General features: G+C 47.3%; 1 protein-coding gene across 4 annotated transcripts in view; it reads right to left on the bottom strand.

Moving 5' to 3' along the window:
- LRRC72 (leucine rich repeat containing 72) overlaps positions 1-4,616 on the bottom strand; it is a 46,718-nt gene extending 42,102 nt beyond the window's left edge. For 3 of the 4 annotated variants that reach the window (XM_002720850.4, XM_070059582.1, XM_070059581.1), the window contains exons 1-2: positions 4,437-4,616; positions 1,438-1,511 (exon numbers count right to left, since the gene is read on the bottom strand). In XM_002720850.4, coding sequence (XP_002720896.2) covers positions 1,438-1,511; positions 4,437-4,559 — 197 coding nt within the window. In that variant the 5' untranslated portion in view covers positions 4,560-4,616. The remainder of the gene's footprint in view (positions 1-1,437; positions 1,512-4,436) is intronic. The other variant, XM_008274088.3, reaches the window with a different exon arrangement.
- Between the last annotated feature and the right edge of the window lie 12,969 nt (positions 4,617-17,585).

Raw genomic sequence — 17,585 nt, 5'->3', positions numbered from 1 at the left:
GACAGAGAGAAGGAGGGAGAGATACGGGAAACAAAGATCTTCCATCCACTGGTTCACTCCCCCAAATGATTGCAATAGCTGGGGTGGGGCCAAGCCAAAGCTGGAGGCCAGAAACTCCATCTGGGTCTCCCATGTGGATGACAGTGGTCCAAGTACTTGGGCCAGCTTCTGCTGCTTTGCCAGGCTCACGAGCAGGGAGCTGGACTAGAAGTGGGGCAGTCAGGACCCAAACCAGTACTGCAATATGAAATGCCAGCATTGCAAGTGATGGCTTAACCCACTGTGCCACAATGCTGGCCCCAGTGATTCTTTCCCTAATGGTGTCATTCATTTCCACTGATTGATGTGTGTTCTTTTGTAGAACTCGTCTGCCCCTCCGCCATCTTCCCACCATCCATTCTCTTCTCCACTCTCCTTCACATCCTGGTCACCTCTTCAAGTTCCCACCCCTCAACACTTGCACTGGGATGAAGCTTGTAGCACCCAAACTCTGGAAGACACAATTAATGTATAGCTGGGTCCTGGCTACTAAAACATAAGACGTGGCCGCCTAGGGTGCCACTTGTTGGCCAGGGAAAACCATGCTATCAGAGCCCAACCCTACCCAGAACTCCCTCTTCCTCTCTACCTGTGTTCTTTCTCAGGCACTGGAACTTCTCTACAGAAAAACCGACTTTGCCCTGTGCCACTCTGGGGATTTTAAGTGGAGTCAAAGGAAGCTGTTGATAAAAAAAGAAGGGCTTTCCTACTTACCAGTGAAACCAGTGTAGAGGTTGTTAGTGGTTACAGTATTATAGTAAAGACATATAGTGGGCCATTATTCCTAATGATAGTAATAATATTAACCACGCTGATGATAATTGAGGACTCACTGTGTAGCAGGTTCTCCTCTAACTTCTAGTAACTGCCCTAGTCTTTACAACAGCCCGTGAATAAGGCAGTGTTGTCATACACCAGGAATCAGGTGCCAGATGAAATACAGGATACACAGTTCCATCCGAATTTCTGAGAAACAACAAATGTTCCAAATACTTCTATTTTTAAAACACAAACATCACTTGGGATGTACTTCTATTTTTAAAAACTATATCTGTTGCTTCTCTGCCATTCAAATTTAACTAGATGTGCTCTAGTTTTATTGGCTATTCCTGGTGATCCTAACAAGTGCTGTGACATGCTGGGTGGGATCCTCCAACTGGAAGAGACAGAGCTGGGATTCAAGTTCAACATGGCTCCACTGGTCTTTGCCTATGTGCATTTCAGTATGTTTGCTTCTCCAGCAGAAATCCTGGATCCCGGCAAATGAGAAAGTGATGGGTAAGTGTGGTGGCCCACCCCATTGATGAGGGAGGAAAAGTGAAAAAAAAATGTGGATTTCTAAAACATTAGCACACACTATGCTTCCCTAGTTTGCCAAAATACACTGACTTCACTTACTTTTGAGAGAGGAAGAGCTCCAAGACATCAGAGTCCCTCTTGTAGCCACATATCTGTAGCTGATCTTCCACTGCCTGAGAACATATAATTAATGTGTCAAACCACATTCCAAAGAGCAAAACTACCCAGGCATTTGCAGTCAATAACACTAGCATCTACAAGAAGATCAAAGGAAAGGTGAAACGCAGGCAGCTCCTCTAAACTGATAAATTCCGACACTACAATTATGTGTTATTCACTCATTTTTTTTTTTTGTGGGGGAATTTTTTTATCCTTAATCCTGGACGTAGATGCGTAAATAATTTTTCATCAGAGATAAAAAATGAACATGTGAACATATATACCAGAAGAGTTTTTAATTCTGTAGGAGGCAGGTTAATTTGGCCTTTAAATAATTATTCGTGAATGTGTCTTCCAACATGAAGGATTAGTATTTCATAGATTTCCCAGACTTGCAAGGAGACAGGGGATCAGGTTTGGAACTGGATGGAGTAGGATATAGTGGTTACCACTATAAGAGATTCCTTTCTGAGCCCAACACATTATGCTTGGCATCCAGGCAGTTCTCAACAAATGTCACTGAAGGGAATACAAAAAAGTCATTTTTTTTCTGAATAAATGAATACATATATTTCCCCTTGCTTGGCAAGCAGTAATGTCTTTGTTTTTTATGAGTTACTAACATCCTCGTACCATGGGAGTTTTTGGTGGAGAAGAAGCAATTTTTATTCCTATAGGTTTTTTTTTTTTAAGATTTATTTATTTGAGAGGCAGAATTACAGAGAGAGAGAGAGAGAGAGAGAGAGAGAGAGAGAGAGAGAGAGAGAGAAAGAGAAGACTTGCATCTGCTGGTTCACTCCCCAAACAGCTGCAACTGATCTGAAGCCAGGAGCCAGGAGCTTCCTCTGGGTCTACCACACAGGTGCAAGAGCCCAAGCACCTGGGCCATCTTTACTGCCTTCCCAGGCCAAAGCAGAAAACGGGATCAGAAGTGGAACAGCCAGGAATCGAACGGTGTCCACATGAGATGCTGGCACCACAGGCAGAGGTTTAGCCCACTGCACCACAGCACTGCCCTCTTACTCCCATAGGTTTTGTTTTGAAAACATAAATCTAGTAACTGCTATGGAAGTGCCTTGCTTTCTTCATTATTGCCTAGGTTGGGCTTCTGTACTTGTGTGGGGGACCCAGAGGAAGCTCCTGACTCCTGGCTCCTGGCTTTGGATTGGTTGGGACTGTTTGGGGAGTGAACCAGCAGATGGAAGATTGATCTCTCTCTCTCCCTCACTCTGTCTGTAATTCTGCCTCTCAAATAAATAAATAAAATATTTTTTAACAAAACCTATGGGAATGAAAATTGTTTCTTCTCCACCAAAAATTCCCACAGTATAAGGATGTTAGTAACTCACGGAAAAGCAGTGGAGGGAAAGAGTGGAGGATGGCCCAAATGTCTAGGGCCCTGCTATCCACGTGGGAGACCCAGATGAGGCTCCTAGCTTCAGCCTGGTCCAGCCCCACCCATTGCGGCCATCTGGGTAGTGAGTAAGTGGATGGAAGATCTCTCTCCATCTCTGTATCTCTCTCTCTCTCTGTGTAACTCTGACTTTCAAATAGATAAATAAATCTTCAGAGAAATTTACTGTGTGAATTACAACTTTGCAAGTGTTCGATTGGTTGAAGGCCAAAGCAGAGTTCAATTTTGCAGACATCTGTTAAAATTAAAAATGCACCTGTGACTTTATTCAGCAATTCCACATCCAGCACTTGGAAGTACACAGGTAAATCCAAACAAGAAGCTGTAAACACCACAGGTTGTCTTAGTATACAGTATCTATGTTGGTGAAGTAAATTATATGTGACTTCAGCACAGCATAATATGCCGTAACTTACAGAGACATGGTGTGATATTGATCATGTGAATTAACTTGACTGGGTTATCAGATGCCCAGATGGGCATGTCTGTGAGGGTGTTTTAGGAAGAGTGTGACACTTGAATGGGTGGACTGAGAAAAGAAGATGACCCTCACCAATGCGGGCAGTAATTGTCCAGCCTAATCAGGAGCCAAATAGGGCAGAAAGGTAGTGGGAAGGCAAACGCTGTTTCTTCTGCGGCTAGCACATCCATCTTCCCCTGACCTTGGACCTGGGAGCTCCCCAGCCTCAGCTTCTGGGGCTTGGCCTGGGACCACATCCCCAGCTCTGGGCCCTGAGGTTGCAGGGGTCAGATGGTGAGACGTCATAGTCTTCACACCATGTCTCTGTAAGTTACAGCACATTACATCACCGGTGATGATGATGACAGGAGGTTGACGAGAAAGCTGGCTGGGAGGCACGGGGGTTCTGCTGTGGTGTAGAAGGTTAAGTCTCCACCTGCATTACCGGAATCCCATTTGGATGCCAGTTTGAGTCTCAGCTGTTCCACTTCCAATGCAGCTCCCTGCTAATGGCTTGGGAAAGCAGCAGAAGAGGGTCCAAGTGCTTGGGTCCCTGCACTCACTGGGAGATCTGGAAGAAGCTCCTGGCTCCTGGCCCAGACCCCACAGTTTAGGCAATCTGGGGAGTGAACCAGGAAGATCTTGAGCACTAAATCTCAGAAGAATAAAGTCTATGAAAACCTGTAGCAGAAAACCCGCTCCCGGGGATGAATTCCTATACCTTCACTGCAAGCTACGCACACCGGGCTTTGGACATAGCCTGCTGTGGCCTTTGATGGTCTACACAGCTCTCTGCTGGGCTAACATCACAGCAGCCCTGAGTGGGTCAGCCAGGCCCCAGAGTTGAGGTTCTCAGATCTTTCCAGCCATCCTCTGCATTGCTCTCAAGTCTGATTGGCACCCCTCAAGAATTGTGGGCTTCTGTTTGAGTCCATCCAGGCTGCTGGGACCCGGCCCTGGCTCTGCGCACAGTCCATGGGCCCCTCCCCCTGGGCCTGGGTGGAGTCCCCCACTCCTCACCGGGCCCCCCAGGTGCCAGAGTCTGGAACAGAGTTCCCAGCTTACCCGCCGGCTGCTTGGCAAGCTGGAGAGTAGGAAGGGGCGGGCCCGAGGGTTCCGCGCCCCAGGCACCAGGACACAGGGCGGCCGCCCGCATCCAGGATGCACCTGGCCAGGCCACCGGCTCATGGTCCCGTTACCCGCGGTTACCGCCTGGCGGGCGGACCGGCCTGGCCAGGGCGTTGAAGCCCCTTGCTGACTTACTTCTGTGACGTGCACGCCTGCGGCTCCCGTGCCCGGTTGCGGAAGGGACCCCAGGCTGGGACGTCACGCGTGGGCCGCACCTGCAATCGCCGCCCGCAGTGGAGGTCCAGAGAAGGTAGATGTCTGAAAGGCAGGCGAGTGTGGTCACACCCCCGGGGGGCAGGGTGGGGGTGGGGGTGGGGAGCGATGCCCTGCTGACTCCTGGTCAGCGCAGGCTGACCCAAGAGGGAAAAGCGTCAACGTCACGCGTCCCGTTTGTATTTAAAAAAAAAAAAAAATCTGCCACTTTTGTTCATTATAGGGGCTTTTGGCATACATTTTGCTTAAAAAAAAATCCAAAAAAACCAAACCCACCATATTGCACGAAGCTGTTTATTTTGGGGGTGAGTTTCTAGTGCTCCCTCTCTGCTACACCACAACCAGCAGCACTGGCCTCCTACAGACCAGACCTGGGATGCAGATGGGGTGGCGGTCTTACGGCTCCCCTAGCTTCCGGGGGTGCAGAGAAAAAGGAGCTCTCTGGTGAACTTACTGGCCTCAGAATTGCATACTTGTTTAGTAGCTGAGCAGGAAATGGGTGAATTGAGCCGCTCTGTGGCCAGTCCCTTCCAACCTTGATTTTCCCTTCCCTTCCCTTCCCTTCCCTTCTCTTCCCTTCCCTTCCCTTCCCTTCCCTCCCCTCCCCTCCCCTCCCCTCCCCTCCCTTCCCTTCCCCTCTCCTCCCCTCCCCTCCCCTCCCCTCCCTTCCCTTCCCCTCTCCTCCCCTCCCCTCCCCTCCCTTCCCTTCCCCTCTCCTCCCCTCCCCTCCCCTCCCCTCCCTTCCCTTCCCTTCCCCTCTCCTCCCCTCCCCTCCCCTCCCTTCCCTTCCCCTCTCCTCCCCTCCCCTCCCCTCTCCTCCCCTCCCCTCCCCTCCCCTTCCTTTTCCTCTTATGGGCCAGGCCCTACTTACACAAAAGAATGGTGTTGGAAAAGAGCATTTTCAAATGTCTCATTGGAAACATCAGGTACACATTGAAATAAAACATATCTGGGGGCCAGCACTGTGGTGCAGTGGGTTAAAGCCCCAGCATGCAGTTCAAGTCCTGGCTGCTCCACTTCTGATCCTGCTCTGCTATGGCCTGGGAAAGCAGTAGAGGATGGCCCAAGTGCTTGGGCCCCTGCACCCGCATGGGAGACCAGGGAGAAGCTCCTGGGTCCTGGCTTCAGATTGGCCCAGCTCCAGCCTTTGCGGCTATTTGGGGAGTGAACCAGTGGATGGAACATCTCTCTCTCTCTCTCTCTCTCTCTCTCTCTCTCTCCCCATCTCTCTGTAACTCTTTCGAATAAATACAGTAAATCTTAACATAAATAAAACATATTTGGGTCAGATGGGGGTAGAAGTCTTCTGAGTTATCGTGGAAAGAGTAATCATCCGAGAAGTACAAGAGGTTTTTATTCCAGAAATGAAAGTCAAAGAGAAGAATGGTCCTCGGAGAAAACAAAGAAAAATTTTTATTCTATTATATTTTAAAGATGTGTTTATTTATTTGAAAGGCAGAGCTACAGAGAGAGAAAGGGAGAGAAACACACAGAAAGAGATCTTCCATCCACTGGTTCATTTCCAGGCCGAAACCAGAAGCCAGGAGCTTCATCCAGGTCTCCCTCATGGGTGCAGGGGCCCAGGTACTTGGACCATTTTCTGTTGTTTTCCCAGGAACATTAGCCGGGAGCTGGATTGGAAGCTGAGCAACTGTGACTTGAACCGGCGCTCTGATATGGCAATTTGGCATTGTGAGCAGTAGCTTACCCTATTCTGCCACAATACTACCCCCAGGTGGTGGCAATTATTAATATGCTATGTGAAAAAATGGGAATGCATATTACTGTCCAATTTTGTACCTGACACAAATGTGATTTTTAGAGCCATATCCAAAATAGTTTTGTCTTGTGAAAGTAAACTTCTAACCAATTCATTTCTACTAAAATATTATCCTCTATTTTTAAGCTTTTTCACCTTAAGCTGATTCAGAAGTAAAAATAAAGAAACACAACAGCATCTCTTATTAGGAAGAGAAATAGAAACATTTGTTTTGTGGTTTTTAAACATTTATTTATGAGGCCAGCTCTGGTATAGAAGATTGAGCCTCCACCTGCAGTGGCACCATCCCATATGAGTACTGGTTCAAGTCCTGGCTGCTCTATTTCCTTTTTTTTTTACTTTTTTTAAGATTTTTTTTTTTTATTTGAGAGGAAGAGTTAGAGAGGGAAAGTCAGGAAGGTCTTTCATCCAGTGGTTCACTTCCTAAATGGTCGCAACAGCCAGAGCTGAGCAGATCCAAAGCCAGGAGCCAGAAGCATCTTCTGGGTCTCCCACATGGGTGCAGGGACCCAAGAATTTGGGGCATCTTCTACTGCTTTCTCAGGGCATTGCAGAGAGCTGGATTGGAAGTAGAACAGCCAGGACTCTATCCAGTGCCTATATGGGATGCTGGCGCCACAGGTGGGGCGCCAGCACCTGCTCTACTTTCAACCCAGCTCTCTGCTGATGGCCTGGAAAAGCGGTGGAGGATGGCCCAAGTGCTTGGGCCCCTGCACCCACGTGGGAGACCCAGAAAAAGCTCCTAGCTCCTAACCCAGCCCTGGCTGTTGTGGCCATTTGGGGAGTGAATCAGGGGATGGAAGACCCTTCTCTCTCTGTATCTCCTTCTCTCTCTCTCTCTCTCTCTCTCTCTCTCTCTCTCTCTGTAACTTAACTTTCAAATAAAGAAAGTAATCTCAAACAACAACAAAAAAAATGTTTATTGGTTGCAACAGATACATTGTTCATCCTACACTCATTCAACATGGTAGAAAATGGATGATAATGATTATTTTACTAATAAGTATTTCTCATTCACTTAGGAAAAAACAACACTCTCACTGATCACTGGAATTATTCAAGACAAAACTAGGAAGAGAATTTTTAAAATTATCTAGCTTTAATTCGTAATTATTTGTTATTTGAAAGGCAGAGTGACAGAAAGAGAGAGATATTCCATCTACTCTTTTAGGCTCCAAATGCTGGTGATAGCCCGGGTTGGGCCAGATTGAGGGCAGGAGCCAGGAATTCCACCTTGGTCTCCAATATGGATGGCAGGGTCCCAAGTACTTGTGCCATCATCTGCTGCCTCCCAGGTGTGTTAGCAGGAAATTGGATTGGATGCAAGGAGTAGTTGGGACTCAAAGCAGGTACTCTGATATGGAATGCTGGCATTCTAAGTGTGGCAGCCTAACCCAGGGCTCCACAACACCCGGTCCCATAATTTTTTTCCCTCAGATATTTTTAATTGGAAAATTGCTCTCAAAAAACTATTATTTGTCATGGCCAGTGTTGTGGCATAGTACGTAAAGCCATTGCCTGTGATGCTGGCATCCCATATGGGCGCTGGTTCAGGTCTTGGCTGCTCCACTTCCCATCCAACTCCCTGCTAATGGCCTGGGAAAAAAAGTGGAAGACGGCCCAAGTACTTGAGCCACTGCACCCATGTGAGAGACCTGACCTAGATGAAGCTCCTGGCTCCTGGCTTTGGCCTGGCCCAGCTCTGGCTGTGGTGACCATATTGGGAGTGAAACAGCAGATGGAAGATCTCTCTCGCTCTCTCTTTCTGTGTATCTCCATATCTCTCTCTCTGGAACTCTGATTTTCAAATAAACAAATACATCTTTAAAAAAAAAAATGCCTTGGCCGGTACCATGGCTCACTAGGCTAATCCTCTGGTTGCGGTGCCGGCACCCCAGGTTCTAGTCCTGGTCAGGGCACCGGATTCTGTCCCAGTTGCTCCTCTTCCAGGCCAGCTCTCTGCTGTGGCCTGGGAAGGCAGTGGAGGATGGCCCAAGTACTTGGGCCCTGCACCCGCATGGGAGACTAGGAGGAAGCACCTGGCTTCTGGCTTCGGATTGGCACAGCACACTGGCCAAAGCAGCCATTTGGGGGGTGAACCAACGGAAGGAAGACCTTTCTCTCTGTCTCTCTCTCTCTCACTGTCTAGCTCTGCCTGTCAAAAAAAAAAAATGCCTTAAAATATTTTAAATATTATTTGTCAACAAGTTGACAAGAATCATTTATCCTGTGCCCAATACATACTACTTGTGAAGGAGAGTATTGTTAAATTATGGATTTCTGGAGGGGCTTTTCATTTTTCATTAATTTATTTTTCATTTATCTAAGAGACAGGCAGACCGAGAGAGAGAGAGCGGGCTCCCATACACTGGTTTATTCCCAGATGCCTGCAATGGCTGGAGCGGAGCTGAGGCTGGGGCTGGGAGTCAGTGTAGGTCTCCCATGTGGGTGGCAGGAACCCAATCAATTGAGCCATGGCTGCTGCCTCCCAGGGTCTGCATTAGGAGTGGAGCCAGGACTAACTTCTTAATTTCACTATGGAAGAAACTAAGGCCCAGCGACACCAAGAGATTTGAAGCTGGTCAACAACTAGTTAATGTCAGAGCTGAGACTGAAGCCCGCATGCCCGGACTTGGAGCACAGGGCTCTTTCTTCTCCTGCAAACCCACATACGTGATAGGATAGCGCTTTCAAACTGGGGTATGCACAGCCCTGCCGGCCATGGCAGCCAGCCAGGGCGCGAACGCCGCAGGACAAGCACAGGGCGTCTTGCTGCAGTGTAAATAAGATGCCAAGATTTGAGCAGAGTTAGGGGAGCCACTTTATTTTTATATTAGAACAAGATCGATTATAAAGGAGAATGCACATTTTACATGTTTTTTTTTTTTTTTTTTTTTTTTTTAATTTCAGGCTGACTTTCTCAGGCTACAACCCCACCCCCGGAGGTGAAGAGTGTCTTTGCAGACCTTGATAAAGGTGTTTCTTTTGTAAAATCGTGTGCCCCCCCCCCCCCATGTGAGGATACCTGGGAATGAATTTGTGCCCAAAAGCTGCCTTCCTGAACTTGCATGCTGAATGCTTCCATAACCAACTTTGCATTATTTCGGTCTTCATGATCAGTTAGGTTGCCAATCTATCTTTCTTTCTTTCTTTCTTTCTTTCTTTCTTTCTTTCTTTCTTTCTTTCTTTCTCTCTCTCCCTCTCTCTCTCTCTCTCTTTCTTTCTTTCTTTTTGACAGGCAGAGTGGATAGTGAGAGAGAGAGAGAGAGAGAGAGAGAAAGGTCTTCCTTTTTCCGTTGGTTCACCCCCCAATGGCCAGTGCGCTGCGGCCAGCGCACCGCGCTGATCTGAAGCCAGGAGCCAGGTGCTTCCTCCTGGTCTCCCATGGGGTGCAGGGCCCAAGCACCTGGGCCATCCTCCACTGCCTTCCCAGGCCACAGCAGAGAGCTGGACAGGAAGAGGAGCAACCGGGACAGAATCCGGCGCCCCTACCGGGACTAGAACCCAGGGTGCCGGCGCCGCAGGTGGAGAATTAGCCAAGTGAGCCGAGGCGCCGGCGCCAATTTTTCTTAAAGAGAGAACAAATGGGGGCTGGTGCCATGGTTCACTTGGTTAATCCTCTGCCTGCGGCGCCAACATCCCAAATGGACGTCAGGTTCTAGTCCCGGTTGCTCCTCTTCCAGTCCAGCTTTCTGCTGTGGTCCTGGAAAGCAGGGGAGGATGGCCCAAGAGCTTGGGTTCCTGCACCCGCATAGGAGACCAGGAGGAAACACCTGGCTCCTGGCTTCGGATCAGCGTAGCTCCGGCTGTAGCGACCATTTGAGGGGGTGAACCAATGGAAGGAAGACCTTTGTCTCTGTCTCTCTCACTGCTAACTCTATCTGTCAAATTAAAAAAAAAGTTCTTTCTTAAAAAAAAAAAAGAGAGAGAGAGAGAGAACAAATAAAGACCTTGAAATAAATGGATTTCTAGGGGCCTGTGACACTGGCATCCCATATGGGCGCTGATTTGAGTCTCAGCTGTTCCACTTCTGATCCAGCTCCCTGTGGGCTGGCCCAAGGACTTGGGCCTCTGCCACACTCATGGGAGACCTGGCTCCTGGCTTTGGCCTGGCCTGCCCGGCCCCAAGCATTGTGGTCATGTAGGGAGTGAACCAATGGATAGAAGATCTTGCTCTCTGTCTCTCCTTCTCTCTCTGTATCTCTGCCTTTCAAATAAATAAATAAATAAATAAATCTTTAATAAAAAAAAGATTTTTGTTTTGTTTTGTTTTACTGAAGAGTAACCCCTCCGTCCCTTAGGTAGACATACTGCCAGTATAAAAATTTGGATTCCCTAAGCTCAGGATTCTCATCTGCAACAGAACCCACTCTACGCGCCCCACCACCAGGCCCATTTGGGGATTGCAACTCAGAGAACTGATGCAAATGCTAGTGTGTTGCTTGCTGTTTTGTTATTATTAGTCTCTGACCCAGAAATCTTGAAATCTGCCGGCATTGATGAAACTGGCAGGCTAGTGTTTGCTTCTGCCTCTATAGGTTTGTTTGTTGTTTAAACATGAAGCCGACTATGCAATTTGTCCTTTAGTCTTTGTATTTTCCTTTACCATCCTATGGACCTCCATCTTTCTGAGTCAGCCCTCGGAGCTACTGAATGGAATGGCTACAGTATTTTCCCTTGTAATGTATCTCAGGATTCACTGAGTCACCACTCTTTGGATAGGCATTATGTTGTCCAGCTTTCTGTTATGACAAATAATGTTATAACGAATGTTTACAAATTGCATTTATTTTCATTTTACTTGTGAGCGAGTGAGCAAGCGAGCTTCCATCTTCTGGTTCACTCCCTGTATGTTCACAGTAGCCAAGGCTGGGCCAAGCAAAGCCAGGAGTCTGGAATTCAACCTGGATCTCCCATGTGAGTGGCAGGGACCCAAGTACTTGAGCCATCACCTGCTGCCTCCCGAGGTGCACAGCAGCAATAGCTGGACTGGACGTAGAATAGCTAGGACTTGAACCAGGCACTCTGATACAGGATTCAGGCACTCCAAGCAGCTACGTAACCTCTGCACCAAAATCTGTCCAGAACGAACGGCCTTTGTGTAGGTTAGCATTCCAGTACTGAAATTCCCCAATGATATTGTTGGATGATATAGGATCATGTCTTTTTCTCTCTAGGAATATATCAATCTGGGCCTTCTAAACCAGGGAGCCAAGGACAGAGGGCCCTTGCCTGAAAGTAGAGAAGGTACATTCTGGAAAACATCCAGTTTTCCAGAATGAATTTCCATGATAGGATTTCCATGCATAAAATCCGGGAATCACTAACTCTTTGCTCACTTCACTCAATTTAGACTTGGTGAGAATTATTCACAGCAAGAAATTTATCCTGAACTGCAGAGGAGGCTTGGGAATGCTGGCAGAATGCTGTATCTTATCCCACAGATGATACTACAGTCAGGTTGTTGAGGCATAGACACACACTCTCTCTAAATATGTATACACACATAGGCATATATGTATGCTGACACACACGAATGTGTATTTATGTGTACATGCATGCATGTGTGTTATATATGGACATGTTCGTATACATACACACACACACACACACACAGTACAAGACCTTGACAATGCCGCCTGTGAGTCCTGCCTCCTGGTTTTCCTATCTGGTGTGCTCCCCTCTCTTCCACATAGGCTGGACTTAGGGATTCACTGCTAACACAGAATGCCAAAGATAACCATGGCTTCTGTGATCAGGTCACTAAAGGGCTGCTGTTCTCCTGAGCAACTCTTCCTGGCTCCCCAGCCCATTCTCAGGAAAACTGGCTGCCACGTTGTGTGTTGCCCTGCAGTGAAGTTCTAAGGACCAGAGACTGCTATCTCTGGCCCACAGCCAGAGTGGACCTGAACCACCAATAGCCCTGAGAGGGCCGTTTGGAAAGGGATCGTCTCCCAGGACAGCCTTGATAAAACTGGAGCCTTGATGTGTTATGTGTGTGTGGGGCAGTGTAGGGTGGGCAGGGGCTCTGGCCCAGGCACTCAGCTGAGCTTAATACCTAGGCTCCTGACACTCAGAAGCAGGGGTAATGAGAGTTTCATGGTGACTTGCTATGCAGCAATAAATACCTTATTTTATATTATTATGTGGTATGTATATGCTATATATCAAATATCAATTGAAGTTATGAATATATACAAGATATAAAAAGGACATTTATTTGGTCAAACTAAGTCCTTCTCAAAAGAATCTTTGTCCTTGTCCCCAGATGTAGTAGAAATCCGACATTTCTCACCCTGAAAATTTCTGGCTTATATTTAAATATAGAAAGGTAGATTCCTGGCTGATGCTGTGGTACAGTGGGTTAAAGCCCCAGCCTGAAGCACCGGCATTCCATATGGGCACCGGTTCTAGTCCCGGCTGCTCTACTTCCTATCCGGCTTCCTGCTAATTCACCTGGAAAAGCAGTGGAAGATGGCCCAGGTCCTTGGGCCCCTGCACGCATGTGGAGACCTGGAAGAAGCTCCTGACTCCTGACTTTGGATCAGCCCAGCTCTGGCTGTTGCAGCCATTTGGGGAATGAACCAGCAGATGGAAAACCCCTTTTTCTCTCTATCTCTACCTCTCTCTGTAACTCTGTATTTCAAATGAATAAAATAAATCTTAAAAAAAAGAGGCATTCTTTGGTTGTTATTTGTGCGCAACCCACATGTATGAGTGTAAAAATACATTTCACTTTTCTTTATAAGAGACAATAATTTACTTTGAGAATGCTTTCAAACACTTAAACTTGATTTGAAAGACAGAGAAAGTCAGATAGACAGAAATCTTCAATCTGCTAACTCACTTCTTGAGTGCCCACAATAGCTGGGGCTGGGCCAGGCTTAAGCTGGGAGCCTGGAACTCAATCCAGGTCTTCCACATGGATGGCAGGGGCCCAGTACTTGAGCCATCACCACTGCCTCCCAGAGTGTGCATTAGATGGAAGCTGGAATCCGAATAGAGCCAGGACTCGAACACAGACATTCCCATTTTTTTTAAAAATGTACTTATTTATTTGAAAGGGAGAGAGAGAGAGAGGGAGGGAGAGAGAGAGAGAGAGAGAGAGGTCCTTTATCTGCTGGTTCACTCCCCAAATGGCCGCAACAGCCAGAGCTGGGCTGATCCAAAGTCAGGAGCCAGAAACTTCTTTCATGTCTTCCCATGATCGTGCAGGGGCCCAAGGACTTGGGCCATCTTCCATTGCTTTCCCAGGCCATAGCAGAGAGCTAGATCAGAAGTAGAGCAGCTGGGACTAGAACTGGCACCCATATGGGATGCCGGCACTGCAGGTGGTGGCTTTACCGGCTACACTATAGCACTGGCCCTTCCCCAACAGCATCTTAACTGCTAAACCAAACACTGCCCTGAGGATAATGTTAAAAGGATTTCTATTAAACTGTAACAATCTAAATTGAACATTGACTTAAAGAAATAATTTGTCAGAATGTATCCAGTTATCAAATCAATAACTATTTTCTCACTTTATGAATCATTGTTTCCAACATGCTGTATACTTAAATACACACTGTAAAGCATAGTTATTATGTCACTTTTGGGTTGTTATCTGGCAGCACCCTCCACATATGAGTTTCATTATCAACATATGGGTTTCTCTAAGATGCTTTGGAACTCAAGTGCTTGAGGATGCTGGAATTTTCTTCTCTACACACTCATCACTTTTCAGGTAAATTTCAGAAAGAAGGCTCAGCCTGGAAATCATCTCCCTTGAGGGCCTGGATAGTGCAGAGGTCCCCTTGTAGAAGCTGCTCGTCCACACCCATACCCCATAGTGGCAAGAAGAGACACCCAAATCGGCTCCCAGATCCCAGCGCACCGCGGGTGGCCGGACATGGGCAGGCACTCACTTTCAAGGAGGAAGCCAGGATTCTGGCTAATCCCCTTCACTGTAAAGCCTGCTGTAAGCCCCAGGGGCTGGGGATTTGAATCAGACGCCCTCCAGGGAATGGCAGCTGGGAAGAACATAGCCTCAGTACCCGTTGCTCTAAACCTACTTGAATTGTGTTTGTTCTGCTTGCTATTGACTGGCAATCAAACGGATTATTAAAGATGTTACTATTACTCCCTTAGAGCCTGAAGCATTTTCACTGCCTCCACACCTAATTCCAAACCTTACGCTCCCTGCATTCCCTGAGTCCTCCTGGGTTCCTCTGAAGGATGCTTTCATTACCACCTTTTTACACAACACAAATAGCCCAGCAAAGTTCAATCATCATTTTAATGAGAGGCAATGCGTGCTGGAAGGAGTTCAAAAGAACTCTTTTCCATAAAAAATGCAAAAGAGAGGTTTTTGCATCTCAAGTGTAAAGTTCTAAAGTTTTAGAAAATAATTTCTTTTTGTTTCGTGAATTCATCTGTGGTTGTAACAAAGAGAGAAAAATCTCTTTTCACAATGCAGGGTTTGCTCTGCCAAGAAGGTTGGAGATTTTCCAGGAATCTGAATTTAAGCTCTTCGGGGTTCTCTACCCTTTATCTAGAGATCTGGAGAAGTCAGAAAGAAGACGAGCTCAAGGTGACAGCCACCATAACACTACCCCTCGTATAGGTGACAGCTCAGGGTGGCCTTTGGAGTCCTGGATTATCCCCAGGATGGCGGCGTTATGGGCAAGAGAGCGAGAAGTGGAGGATACAGCGGAGAGGGAGAGAAAGGAGGGATGAAAGGAAAGAGGAGAGGAGAGGAAACTGACAGCGAAGGGAAAGAGGTAGAGAAGGGGAAGGGAGGGTGAGATAGTGAAAGCGTGGGAAACCAAGAAACCAGTGAGGGAGGGAAGAAGAGAAAGCAAGGCAGGGCTAGATCTTGGCGAGGAGTGATGTTCCTTTCTCAGCACCCCTACTGAAGCAGGCAGGCATACAGGTTAAAATTGATCAGATTTGTGAACTGGAAGACCACGCCTTCACCACGCCCCTGTGTGGCCTCATTCCCCTACCTGGCCACACCTGGGTGCCCACCAGCCAATCAGGTTAATTAACCACTCCCCTTTTGAAGTGGGTTAAAAGCCGCGTCACGGTGTGGCCCGGCCGGCTCTTTTTCCCTGACCTCTTGCTAGGAAGGGGCTTGCTGTAGCCCTGTGCCTCCAGGACACATGGCCTTCAGGCCTTCCTGGCCTAGATGCTCTTCCATGTGGCTGGTTCCTGGTGCTTGGTATGAACCCCTAATTACCTCTCTCTCTTAAATAAAGCTCTCACTCTCCTATGCATCTTTCTCACTAAATAAAAGCTTAAAACATACCATGCTGCCTTGTTTATCTGTGCTGGTATCTAGAATTCTTCTCTAAATATTAGGCAAGAACCCTCTCGGGCTTATTAATATCAGGGATTTAGTAATAAGCCCGTGGTGAAATCATAAGGCACCCCAAATTCTGGTAGCGCATGTGGCACCCCGGATAGCATTTCTATGGAACTTTAAGGGGCCACATTTTAGTGTAGATTTTAGGGGGTCTTATCTGATTTTACTACCTTTTGAGAAAAAGAGGTCCCTCTTTGGAGACACCATTTCATCCCCAGTCCCATGGACCAGCAAAGCTGGTGACACCCCTGGCACTGACGGTGGGGCTTGTGAGCCAAGCCAGCCTGAGCCAATGAACCTCCAAACCGCCTAGATTTTTTTTTTCACTCCTTGTGACAAAGCCGTGTAGTGTGAAGCCTAAAGCGGACACCTGGAATGGCCAAGGTCCCCAACAGCTGCACGCAAAGTTCCTTTCCCTACTGCGCTCCACAGCTGAGGAGCGCTGGCCAAGCAGTGCTCAGCAGGAGACAGAGCAGAGGCAGCTTCTGCTCAGGCTTGAGGGGAAGACTTCCGTTCCCTGCCAGGATGACACATTCAGCTGCAGGAACCAGGGCCGCCCCCTTGTAGGACACCACAGAGGGCCTCCTGCTGTTCCACCTGGGACCCTCCTCAGTGCAGCCTTGGGTGTGGTTTTTCATGGCATGCAGTGTCCCTTCTGTGTTATGTGGGTGACTAGCGAATGATTGCCAGTGGCCTCTGCCCTGTGTCAGGTGTCAGGTGTTTGGATGGCACCCTAGCCCTACAGAAGGAGCCCTCCTTGGTGCATGGGGTGAAAGGGAGGTGGTTCAAACCAGCTGCCATAAAAACTCGGTGCTCCCAGTCTAGATTTGCAGCCTTGTGAAGGTGCTGGCACAAAGCCAATACACAAAGAGAGGCAGGATTGGGCGTGACAGAGAGAGTAGACTTGCAAGTTGGAAGGCCTGGCTCCAATCACCCCCGAGGTTTTGCTTTTCCTACAGTTTTCTCTGGGAGCCTCCTTTTTACTGCTGCCAGTGTGATTAGGGCTTCTTTCCGTGACATCAAGAGTTTAATGGATCCAGGTAGCAAAGGAGGGGATAGGGAAAAGGGGGAAAAAAAAGATGAAAAGGAAGCCGTGCATGGTGGGGCGGAGCACAGAACATCTAACAGTTGTTCCAGCATTGTTCAATGACACCAGTGATATTTGGTTAACTTTATGTGAATGGAAATTAGTAGTTCAGTAAGTATATAACTAAGTGGCTTAAGTTTTTTTAGGAGGGCAGAGTAAAAGGAGAAAATGTCAAGACACATAAGTCGTATTCTATAGTGGGCTAATGAATACATTACTCTCTTAAAAGTCTTCCTCATGAAGAAAGTAAAATTTACAGAAATTACAATTTTGCCAACCAAATAGTACGCATGTTTAAAGCACTGAAATTCTTTTTCAGAATTTAGTTTTTCTGTCTAGAAAATAAGTCCATAAATAAAATCCATAACCCAATAATCTTCTACAAATATTTTTCATTGAGATGAAACTTATAACATGAAGCTAGTCATGTTCAAGTGTACAATCTGTTGTCATTTAGTACCTTCACAATGCATCCGCTGCCTCTAGGTGGTTTGAAAACACTGTCATTGTTTCTCGAGAAGACACCAGACACTTGAAGCAATTGCTCCTCATACCTCCCCTTAATCAGCCCCAGAAATTGCTAATTGGCTTTCTGTCCTTGTAGATTTACCTGTTCTGCATGTTTCACAGAAATGGAGTGATACTAATGTGACCTTTTAT

This window comes from Oryctolagus cuniculus, chromosome 16, assembly GCF_964237555.1.
Source record: "Oryctolagus cuniculus chromosome 16, mOryCun1.1, whole genome shotgun sequence".
Classification (NCBI taxonomy): Eukaryota; Metazoa; Chordata; class Mammalia; order Lagomorpha; family Leporidae; genus Oryctolagus; species Oryctolagus cuniculus.
Note: the sequence above shows the minus strand (reverse complement) of the source record. Positions and strands in the feature narration are given on the sequence as shown.